At 55.4% G+C, this 11,960-nt stretch overlaps 1 protein-coding gene across 1 annotated transcript; it reads left to right on the plus strand.

Moving 5' to 3' along the window:
* The first annotated feature begins 249 nt into the window (after positions 1-249).
* SCARF2 (scavenger receptor class F member 2) lies at positions 250-8,625 on the plus strand. Its single transcript, XM_069100801.1, has 9 exons — positions 250-254; positions 734-792; positions 1,174-1,275; positions 1,519-2,038; positions 2,163-2,381; positions 3,345-3,473; positions 7,603-7,706; positions 7,997-8,114; positions 8,445-8,625. The coding sequence occupies exons 1-9, from the start codon at positions 250-252 to the stop codon at positions 8,608-8,610; spliced, it is 1,422 nt and encodes a 473-aa protein (XP_068956902.1). The 3' UTR covers positions 8,611-8,625.
* Positions 8,626-11,960: the final 3,335 nt, after the last annotated feature.

The raw sequence follows: 11,960 nt of genomic DNA on the forward strand, positions 1-11,960 counted from the left end.
CTGAGGTCCTCTCTCAAGGTAAACTGCCCAGCAGTCAAACTCTATGGCAGAGAGCGAGCTTCAGTGGGCTGACCACGGTGTTTGAATGTCAAACAGCACGCTTACCCAAGAAACTATGTTCTGTAGAACTTCCCCAAGGCACCGGCTCACATGGTGGTCAGGGGAAGTGGTGGAGGGACATGCTCAGGGTCTCTCTGAAGAACTTGAATATTGACTGAGGCAGGAGAGGCTGGCAGAGGACCATACGGCATGGCGTGCCTGCATCAGAGAAGGGGCCATACTCCATAAGCAAAGCAGAATTGTAGGAGTGCAAAGGAAACGTGAGCTGGGTAAATCAACCCAGACCCACTTCCACCCTCAGTGTGCCCGTCTGTGGCAGAGCCTTCTGAGCTCTGCTGGATTGATCGGCCACAGCCCAACACACGACACCCTAACTCCAATGGTGGGATGGCACAGGTCTTCTTTGGAAATGGACCTACACAATTGTTCCCACAATGTGTGTGCCTGTGCATGTGTGAGTGTGCTCATGTGTGCAGTATGTGTCTCTGTGTGTGCTCATGTGTGCAGTGTAGGTCTGTGCATGTGTGAGTGTGCTCATGTGTGCAGTATGGGTCTCTGTGTGTGCTTATGTGTGCATGTGCAATCAGAGGGCCCCAGATAGGCCCTGGGATGGATTCCGTCCCCACTTTCCCCTCCTGTGCAGGGATCAATCTGTGTCTTTTGTTCCCCGTAGTTCCCAAGCACTCACATGCTGTGCAGGATGGAGACAGCAAGGAGAGGAATGTACCATTGGTAAGTTGGGCACTAGACTCGTCTAGGCCCTGGAGGGGCCAGGATAGGGATAGTGGGGGATGTGCCCCTCAGTCACTAAGAGCCATAGGCAGCCCCAGCAGGTCCCTCCACACACATACAACAGGGAGAAAGGAAGGGGGGAAGAGGTCCTGTGGAGAGGTCCCTGATGGAGAGATGGGAGGTTAGAAGGGGGACCCATATTAGGAGACCCTGATAGGGTGAAGCAGAGGGCTGCTGGGTTAAGGAAAGGGCCTCGGGGTATAGAGGTAGAAGAGGGGATCCTCGGCAATGTCACTGGTAAGGAAGAGGTGTGGGGGTGGAAAGGCCAGAGCTTTCCATGCCAGGTCCATTCATCTCTCCCTGACTGGTCCGTGTTGACAGCCCTGTGCGAGGGGAACTCCACGTGTTCGGAGAACGAGGTGTGTGTGCGCCCCGGAGAGTGCAGATGCCGCCACGGCTACTTCGGAGCCACCTGTGACACCAGTGAGTGCCAGGGGCAGGAGACCGGGTGGGGGACCTATCCTAGGACAGTGGGGTGGAGGGGGATGGGGGTGGAGGGAGTAGGGCTGTACTCCAGCCCTTAAAGGGGCAGAGCCTGAAGCTGTGGGGGGAGGACCCTAGGGCGGTGTAGCTGTGCCCAGAAAAGAGGCGGGGTCTGGACCTCGGGGAGTAGCCCTAAGGCGCTGTGTAGGCAAGGCTTCCTCCCTCCTCCCCCGCCGCCCCCAGAGTGCCCGCCCCAGTTCTGGGGCCCTGACTGCAAGGAGCTGTGTGTGTGCCACCCGAACGGGCAGTGCGAGGACGTGACCGGCCAGTGTACGTGCCACGCGCACCGCTGGGGCGCGCGCTGCGAGCACGCGTGCCTGTGTCAGCACGGCGCATGCCACCCGCAGAGCGGCGCGTGCCGTTGCGAGCCCGGCTGGTGGGGCGCCCAGTGCGCCAACGCCTGTTACTGCAGCCAGACGTCCCAGTGCGAGCCGCAGACGGGCGCGTGCCTCTGCCACACGGGCTGGTGGGGCCGCAGCTGCAACAACCAGTGCTCGTGCAACGGCTCCCCCTGCGAGCAGTTCAGCGGCCGCTGCCAGTGCCGGGAGCGCACGTTCGGGCCGCGCTGCGAGCGCTACTGCCAGTGCTATCGCGGCCGCTGCAACCCCCTGGACGGCGCGTGCGCTTGCGAGCCGGGCTACCGGGGAAAGTACTGCCGCGAGACGTGTCCCGCCGGCTTCTACGGCCCGGGCTGCCGCCGCAGGTGAGCCCGCGTCCGCCGCGCGCCGCCACGCGCCCCGGCCGCCTTTCCGGGGAGCGGGACTGGGGGCAGGGCTGGGAGGTGCCCGGCTTCCCAGGTCTCACCCCTCTGCCCGGCCTGCCCGCAGGTGCGGCCAGTGCAAGGGCCAGCAGCCGTGCACTGTGGCGGAGGGCCGCTGCCTCACCTGCGAAGCGGGCTGGAACGGGACCAAGTGCGACCAGCCCTGCAGCCCGGGCTTCTACGGGGACGGCTGCGAGCAGCGCTGCCCGCCTTGCCGAGATGGCCACACCTGCAACCACATCACCGGCAAATGCACGCGCTGCAATGCGGGCTGGATTGGGGACAGGTGAGGAGCCTGGCCGCGGAGCGTGCCCCGCCCCTGTGGCCACGCCCCCTGGGCCTGCCCCGCCTCATTACAGCCCCGCCCCTGGAGTATGTTCTCCCCAATGGCCCCGCCCTGGGAGTAGGCTCTCAAAGTAGCCCCGCCCCCTGGGTCCTGCCCCGCCCCTTAGTAGTCTCCTCTCCCAGGATAGTCCAGACACCAGAAACCTAGTCCGAAGAGTTCCGCCCCTTGGGGCCGCCCTTATCAAAGCACTATCTCTAGAGCCTCCCTCCTCTCCTAGCTGCTTATCATAGCCCTGCCCCTCCCCATCAGAGCCCGGCTCCGGGAGTCTGTTCTCTCCTAATGGACCCTCCCCAGGAACTGGCCCTCAAAGTAGCCCCGCCCCCTGGGGCCTGCCCCGCCCCATAGTGATCTCCTCCCTCTTCCTCGGATAGTCTCGCCCCCCGGAACCGGTCCCCCCGTAGCTCCGCCCCCTGGAACGTCCCACTACAAAGCCCCGCCTCTCCAAGCATGCTGCCTCTAACAGCGCCGCTTTCAGGAGCAAGCCCCTTCCTGCAGCTGGGGATCCTCCTCATCCTCCCGTGCTATAGCCCTGCCCATAGCCCTGCCCATGGACGCTATTCTCCCTACCACAGCGTACCCCCCTCCGAAGCCCGTCCATCGGCATAGCCTCGCCCCCATACAGCCCCTAACTCTTGGGAGTTGTTCCACCCCCTAAGAAGCCCCCCAAAAACTAAGTGCTCTCCTCCTCCCCCGTTCTTGGGGGGCAATCTCTCTACGTTCCCACCCGGCTAGCATCTGAGGTCCTAAGATCCTAGAGGTGGGCTGGACGTCAGAGGTCAACTGGTCCAGCCCCCTCTCTGAGGGAGAAAGAACCAGGGGCTCCTGTCCATCTCCCTCCATCCCTGGGGCTCAGCCCCTCTATGGGAGGGAGCTTTACGAGCTGCCAGGTCCCCCTCTGCCCAGGTGCGAGACCAAGTGCAGCAACGGGACATACGGCGAGGACTGCGCCTTCGTGTGCAATGACTGCAGCAGCGGCCGCTGCGACTTCCAGTCTGGGCGCTGCCTGTGCAGTGCGGGCGCTCACGGCCCCCAGTGAGTGGCGCTCTGGGACCCTCTTGGGGAGAGGGACTGGGGGCGTCTGGGGCAGGGCGGCTGGGATTTGGCTCTAGGGAGGGTCTGTGTCTGGGTAGGGGACGAATGGGGGGTATCTGTGTCTAGGCAGGGAGCGAGTGGGGCAGGGTATGTGGGAATGGGCAGGGGGAAGGGGTGCACGGGGCTGAGCTGGGGACATGGGGATGGGGGGTACCTGTGTCTGGGCAGGGGGTAGCTACGTGGGCGATGGGATGAGGGGGTTTGTCTGTGACTGGATGATGTGTGGAGGTGGGGGTGGGGTGCACAAGGGTGAGCTATGCTCTGTGTCTGGGGACACCAGGGGTCTGTGTCCAGCTTGGAGAAGGTACATATATGAGGAGTGGGAAAAGAATGTGGGTGGGTCATGGTCTGTGCCAGTGAAGGGGGAGATTGGGGCTGTGCTCTGGATGCTTAGGTGGCATAAGTGATTGAGGACAGGAAGACCTGAATTAAGATTCTTCCTGAGAGGCATACCAGCTGTGTGATCCTGGACAGGTCTCTTAACCTCAGGCTTAGTTTCTTCATCTGTAAAATGGGGACGATAAAGCATAAGGTTTGTGGTGAGGGTCAGATAAGACCATGAGGTACATAAAGCACTTCACCCTTCAGACCTTCAGACGTCTATTTGTGGCTTCAACAATAATTGTTATTGATCGTTATCCTCTGGGGGCAGTCTGGGTCTGGCTGGTGTAGGGAGCTGTGTGTGCATGTAGCCCCACAGTGGCGGGAGGCTGGAATTGTGCCAGGGTATGTGAAGGAAGGGCATGTATGTGTCTGGGAGCTGTGGAGGGGGAAGGCCACATCCAGGCAGTGCCTCAGAGGGAGAGAAGTAGGTGAGGGTCTGTGTCTGGGCATTATGGGGGTGGGGAGGGAGTCTGTTTCCAGGAGCTGTGTGGGCCTGGACACCATGGGGGGAACCACTGCCCAGGGAGGGAGATTATCTGCCTCTGGTCAGTATCATCTGTGTCTCTGTCCAGCCACTGAGGGGTGGAGGTCTATCCAATGATTCCTGGGGACTTTTGGGTCTCAGTGCTGTTCTGGGCACATTTTGGTTTGACCAGTGTTGGGGTCTGGCCAGCACAGAGCAGTGGGTCTGTATTTGGGCAGTGATATTGGAGTGAGGATTCTGTGCCTGGCCACTGAGGAATGTCTGCATTTGACTCAGCTGGTGTGTGTGTGTGTGTGTGTGTGTGTGTGTGTGTGTGTGTGTGCTGCTGGGGTCCAGACACTTTGGGGGCCCCTGGATTAGGTACTATCCTGGGGGAGCCATCTATGACTAGGTCCTAGGGGGAGGGTTTTCCACGGGCTCTCTTCTAATGAATGGGTCTTCTGAAGGATGAGGGCATAGCATATGGTATTGCCTGCAGGTCAGACCCTCTGCCCTCACCCTCAGTCCATACCATTTGGGGTGCCTATCCATTGGAGCAATGGTCCTGCCAGTTACACAGAGACTGACGTAATTGGGTCAGGTTTATTTCATGTACAGTTCTCATTCAAATGGCATCTCCAAGAATAGTCCAACAGGTCCCTGATCTATCCTAAAATCTCTGAGCCAGTGATCCCATTTAGAGGGAGCAGGGGGTAGTGGGCTGAAATGGAGATAGGCTCTCCTTTAAGCCACTCAACAACCCTGTGGGCGCCAGGGAAGTTTAGTGACCTGCCCATGGTCACACAGCTAGGAAGTAAGTGTATGAGGTGGACTCTTCTTTTGGCAGATCATGTCCCCTTTCTGAGCTTCAGTTTCCCCATCTGTATAATTGGCATAGCAATATTTGTGTTAGCTACTTCATAAGGTTGTTTTGAGACTCAAAGGAAGGAATACGTGTAGAGCACTTTGAAAACCTTATTATATGGTTTAAATGTCAGTTACCACCAGCACCACTACCACTACTAGTACTATTGCTGCTGTTACTACTACTACTACTACTGCTTCTGCTGCTGTTACTACTACTACTACTACTACTACTACTACTACTACTACTACTACTTACTACTGCTGCTGCTGCTGTTTCTTGGCCAGGCTGGGTCAGGAGTTGGGTGCCATGTTTGATTCCCAGCTGGGCTCAGTCTGGTCCTAGAGCAGAAGACTCCGGGCTGATTCCAGCCAGCTGCCAGCTCCTTTCCTGGGGCACCGACTGAGGGGAAGCCTCTTGGATTGAATCAGCCCCTGCCCCAAGAGAAGGGCTTGGCTCCCCTTGGGGAAGTCTGGGCTCAGAGCCAAGCTGCTGTCTTTAGTGCCAGGCTGGCTGTGCCGCCCTGGGGGCTAGTCTTCCTGTCTCCCCTGTGACCTGGAGCTCTTTCCTTAGCTGTGACCTCCGCTCTGGCCTGTGACCTTGTTCCTGCCTGTGACCTTCTTCTCTTCTGTGACCTCCCTCTCGCCTATGGCTGCTCAACCTCGGGCAAGTCCCTTCCAGTCTCTGGGCCCATTTCCTCATGTGTACATGTGTGTGCATGCATGCATGTACGTGTGTGTGCATGTGTGTAGGGGGGTGGGGTTGGATAAAGTGCCTTCTGAGCTCTCAGATTTAACAGCCCTGTTCTTTCCTCTGTGACCCTTCCCTTCTGGGGAATTGTCCCAATAGCAGAGTGACCGTACATGCCCCCATCCTTCCCCTCCCCCTGAAGTGCCCCCACTGTCTTCCTCCCTTCTGCTTTGTGTCTACTCTGGGACACTGGTGTCCTACTACATTTCTCAGTGTAGGGTCAAGCCTCAAACCCCAAACATGTGCCAACTGACATAACTGAATCCTAGATCGAGGGGAGGCCAGATGGGTGCCCAACGGAGGACATTCCTGGGGCTTTGGGGCCCTTGGTCTGGGATCAGACTCCCTCTATGCCCTTTGCCTTTCAGAGCCCAGCTGATAAGCTCCTGGGTCCCAAGACTAGACCCACTTGGCCACAGCTGGCTTACTGCTTCCCTCTCTACCTAGATGGGAATACAGCTGGCCATAGCTAAAATGGGTAGTGTGTTAAGAAGGGCCCTGAAGATGTCAGAGCACAGATAACTGTGGGGAAGGGATGTGTTCAGCAGCCTCTCTGCTATTCCTGAGCTGCTACTGTTGCCTCCTATAACAGCAAGCACCCCAGCACACCCAAGGTGGCTGCTAGCACAGGTTCTTTGATCTGCTTTTCTAAAGGAAAGCAACTCAAAAGGGGTTAACAATCTTAGTTTAATTATATATGTATATAATTTACCTAGCTCAGGGGGAAAAGTCAGCACTCTGAACTTTAGAGAAAATACAAATAGAAGTTATAAGCAGACAAAAATTACAGACAGAGAAAATAACACCATTCAACAGACCAACAGACAGGGCTTCCAGCTGTCTGACCATCACATAGCTACATAGTCAGTTACCAGAGAGAGAAGCACCAACATCTGGGTTTTCAAAGCTGGAGGCTCAACAGCTGCCCAGAGTCTCATCTGGCCAAATCACAGAACTCTTCCCATAAGTTAGCCCCAAATCAAAACCTCACCTCAGAGTGTATATATAATATACATATACATACACATGCACACACATACATACACAATACACATGTGCACACACATACGTATACACACGCATACACATATACACACATGCAATACATGTAACATATATACATATATACATACACACATACACACATGATATACACACATACATATACACATTCACATTCATACACACATACATATACATATACAATGCACATGCATGTACACACATACACATATAATACACACATATACATGTACATGCACACACATATAGCCTTCTCCAGGGTCAGAGAACATCACAACTCTTGTGACCCACTGCCTAATTACAAAGTCACAAAAGGTGTGGGCCTTCCTGAAAACAAGCCTCCCCTAAGCCAGCTTCTCTAGTTGGGCTCCAAGTGAGGCCCATTAGGGGCAGGGAAGATCTTCAGGTTCCCTTACTGTTCCACGCCCACCTCTGCCATGTCACCCCTGGCGGGTCTTGTGGGTCCCTCCCAGCTGCTCTCCTCCTCTGGGCAGCTGGAGCTCGGAAGGCCAGGCTGCTCCCCCCTTCTGCCCTTGAGTTCCTGGATCTGTTACAGACCCTCCCTCCCCCTGTTCTCCCTGCAGCTGTAACCTGACGTGCCTCCCAGGCCACCACGGGGTAGACTGTGCCCAGACATGCAGCTGCCATGAGGATACGTGTGATCCTGTGACGGGTGCCTGCCACATGGGTGAGCCTTGCCCCAGTGCTGCTGGGTCGAGCCCCTTTCTCAGCCTGGGCTTCAGGAGAGCTTGTTCAGGGATAGCATCTTGGTAGGGAATTCCACTCCCCTGTGGGGGCCTGGGTTTGAATCCTGACTTGGCCACCATGTGCCCTTTGGCAGTAGTTTTCCCCATTGTGACCTCCATCACTGGGCTCCTGCTGCTCGGGTGTTCTTGGCCTGTGATGGATCTCACCTTCCTCCCTGGGCCCAGGGGGAGACCCAGGGGGCTGAGTGGGGCATTCCTCTTCCTCCCACAGAGACCAACCAGCGCCAGGGGGTGATGGGGGCTGGGGCCCTCCTCATCCTCCTCTTGGGCCTGCTCCTCTCGCTGCTGGGCTGCTGCTGTGTCTGCCGGAGCAAGGACCCTGGCCGCCAGTAAGTCTACCTGGGGTCTGTCTCCTTTGTTCCTTCCTCCCAGATGCCCCAGGAGGTAGGTGGACAGAGCCCAGGCTTTGGAGTCAGAGTGGCTGGGCCTCGACACCTAGGCGGCAGCCGGAGCACCTCTTAGAGACTTGCTTTCTTCATCTATAAAGTGGCGGGACTGGATTGGATGCTAAGCAGTTATGGATGATAGCGCTAAATGCTGTCTGGCTCTGAAATCCAGCCAAGGGATGTCAGAGGCCCAGCCTCCCCTCCCAGCCTTCCCTGGGCTAGGCAGCCACTCTGCTCACCGTCAGGCTGAGTCTTTCTCCCTTCTCCTTACAGGGACTGCCAACCAAGGAGGAAAAAAAGTCCCCAGCGTCTCTGTGGCCGCTTCAGCCGCATCAGCATGAAGTTGCCCCGGATCCCCCTGCGGAGACAGAAGCTGCCCAAGGTTGTGGGTAAGACTGGGCCAGGGCTGGCTGGAGCAGGGGCAGGCTGCTTCAGGTAGTCCATGAGCACTTATCAAACCCAGGCACTGTGCTAGGCCCAGAGATAAAGGTGATATGGGCCCTGCCCTCAAGGAGCTTACTCTTCTAGTCCTGAGGCTGTCTGCCCTCCCCTCCACAGCCTCCTTCCCAGACTGACTGGAGAGGCCATGACTGATCTGAGCCTTCCTGTGGTTGGGATGTTGTGATGCTGGGGAAGGGGGCTGATGGAGCTGGGCATGGCTGCTCAGGGCCGCAGGAGAAACCACCAGAATGGGGAAGGAGCTGGAGACCAGGTCTTAGGAGGGTTGCTTCAAGGAATTGGGGTGTGTATAAGAGTTAGAAAGAGCTTGACTTCTGTCTTCAAGTATGAGAAGGGGCCTGGAACACAGCTGTTGTTTGGCCTTCGTTTTTGAAGTGGACCAGTGACATTCCAGGCAATGTCTTGCCTCGTCTCACTGGAGGTGAGGCAGAGGTGTGCCAAGTGGTCAGTCTCCCTCTCTCTTCCTGAGTCATGGAAACCCAGTGGCAGGACGAAAGTCCAGACTGTGGTGGAAGATGTCAGACAGAATGTTCGCACACACAGAGCTGTTCCAGGTGCTGGCCTGCCTGTGCCCCCTGCTGGGTCCATCCTTACTTTTGCCTCTTGGTTTCTGTGGCCTAACTCAGAGCACAGCTCCTGCCCCACCTTCTGCAGGAGGCCTTTCCAGCGCCTTCCCTCTCCCAGCAGCCTTCCCCCCTCGTCTTACCCTCATCTGTTCTCTCTGTACTTTCCCTGGACCTTGGCATTTAGGGGTTTTCTTACCATTAAAATGTAATCTCCTCAAGGGTGGGCATCTCCCTGTACTTAGCTCCCAGGGCCCAGCACACAGTAAGCACTTAATTAATGCTATTTAATTGATTGGCAGAGACCCAGATTTAAATCCTTCCCCTGATGTTAGCCAGCTGGGTGATTATGGAGACTTAGTTTGTTTCTCTGTTAAATGGGGATAGTAATACCATTGTCACATAGGGGAGTCAGGTTGTCACGGGTTCAAGTCTTACCTCTCACACAAATGGGCCACACGTGGGACCCGAGGCGAGTCACTTAACTTCTCAACATGCTCTCACTTATTCAGTCAAAGTGGTTGCAAACACTGCTCTGGGCTGAGTGTACAAAGAACAATGAGACAGTCCCTGCCCTCAAGGAGGTTACATTCTATTTGGAAGGACAATATATGGGCATACATGCAATACAAAATGCATTTTGATGGGGGAGGTGTTGGGAGCTGGGGGCATCAGGAAGGGCTTCAAGGAGGTGGTGGTGCTGGAAGTAGCTTTGAAGGAAACTAGGCTTTCTGAAGGGTGATGGTGAGGAGAGCTGGGGCAGTTTGGCTGGACCTTAGCATGCAGGGAGAAAAGCCATGTATAAAAGGGCTGGGAAGGGAGCTTGAGGCTGTATTGTTCTGATCCTGGAGTGCTAATGAGCCACTGATGTTTCTTGAGTAGGGGAGTGCAGCGGGGAGATGTGTAGTTTAGGAAGATTCGTTTGGCAGCAGTAAGTTGCTGATTTGCATCTCTGGATATTAATGAAATCACACGGGGCTGGCTCCAAAACACACAAAAAAACCCCCCCAATAATACCCTGTATGTAATGGAATGAGTTTCAGTTTATGTAACACAGGTCGAGCACTTTGAAAACCTTAAATCTACTGTTATTTCAGGCAGTGGTGTATGGTATGATGGAGAGGAAGCTGGCCCTGGTGCCAGAAGGCCCTGGGTTTGAGGCTTGCTTCTGTCCCGCCCTGGCAGGACAGTGCACGAGGCAGCTCTCTCTCATAGGCAGAGGGAGCCCCCTCACCTGGCAGGACAGTGCACGAGGCAGCTCTCTCTCATAGGCAAAGGGAGCCCCCTCACCTGTCAGGCTGTTCCCTATCCTGAGGAAATGATAAGTTTGGTCCCTATCTTTCGGCTGTTACTTTTTTGTGGGACAATATGAGGCTGGTAGGCATATGGAGACCTTGCCTGCAAAAAACAAACACCAAGCAAAGCTTTGTCTGAAAGTTGTCTTTCAGATGACAGAAGGTCGTCTGTCTGTCCCGATTCCCTGCTCCCTTCTTCAGACTGGGCCCTTCCTAGAGGCAGAGAAAAGCAATTAAGCAAGAACACCCGCTGTAGCTCTAGCATCATGGCGGGCCAGGGCATGCACTCCTCTGGTCCAGGAGGCTGCCACCTCTCTGGCCACGACAGGGAGAGGCATGGTTGGCTCTCTCCCCCCCCAGCTCCATTGGTTTTCCATCATTCCCAGTCTGGTTCACTTGTGCGATCTTTTCATCCACATGGCCCCCGCCAACGTGTGGGTTAGCCCCTCTGATCTGCTTCTGTAGTAGAAATCACCCTTTGTTTTTGTGATTTCTGTGATCCATCATTTCTTCTGGCACAAGGGCGTCTCCTCACAGTCGTGCTCCATAGTTTTGTTTAGGTTTTTTGTAGCTATTTCCTAATCCAGGGGCACCACTTTTGTTTTCAGGCTTTTTCTTTCTTTTTTCATGAATGCCAGAAATGCTGCTGTAAATGGTTTTGGTCTCTATGGGACCATTGTTTCAGTCTTTGACCCCTTGGGGTAGGGGGAGGCCTGTATACCCAGGAGTGGACTTGCCAGGTCAAAGGGCATGGATAATTGAGTCACTTTCCTTGCATAATCCCAGACTGAAATCGAGAGGCATTGGACGACTTCCCAGTCTCAACAATAGCACATCAGTGTGCCTGGCTTTTCCCTAGCTAAAATTTTTTTGTTAGGCCTGAATAATGATCTTATTCTTTAGAAGATAAAAAAAAAGCTATCTGGGGTCTGGTTCTCTTCTTCACAGAGCAAGTGGTTACTGATATAGAAATTAGGACAGCTTGGTGGGGATGAGACCACTCTGTCTGGAACATGTGAGGGCTTAAGCAAGGCCAGGCAGGGTCGAGTGGACGGCTGGTTTGAGGAAAGCATATTTCAAAGGCATGCGGACTGATAGGCGAACGCTGTGGCCCAGAATGAGGGTAGTCAGACCAGGAAGGAGAGGCCGCTCCCAGGAATGAAGTCCTGAGTACATGGAGAGAAACAATTCCAGGGAGCAGAGAGGCCGGCTTGTCTGAAGGACCAGTGTGGCCCGTAGGAGGCTGGTCCACCTCGGATGTTTAAAGGGCTTGGGCAGAAGCTGGAATCAAAGACAGCAAAGAACAGAGGCGCACGTTTGTGTGCCTACACCTTGGGTCTGAGAGCCATGACAGGGGAGGAACTGAGGCAGGTGATGAGGGTGAGCTATGCTTTGGCTGGTGGGAGCAGATGGTGGTGGGCTGGAGGGAAGGCAGAACTACTCAGCTCCTCTGCCAAGCAGGATCTTATCTG

The sequence above is a fragment of the Petaurus breviceps genome, unplaced genomic scaffold (genome assembly GCF_028583685.1).
Source record: "Petaurus breviceps papuanus isolate PSGF00001 unplaced genomic scaffold, PetGlider_PUasm1.0 428, whole genome shotgun sequence".
Lineage (NCBI taxonomy): Eukaryota > Metazoa > Chordata > Mammalia > Diprotodontia > Petauridae > Petaurus > Petaurus breviceps.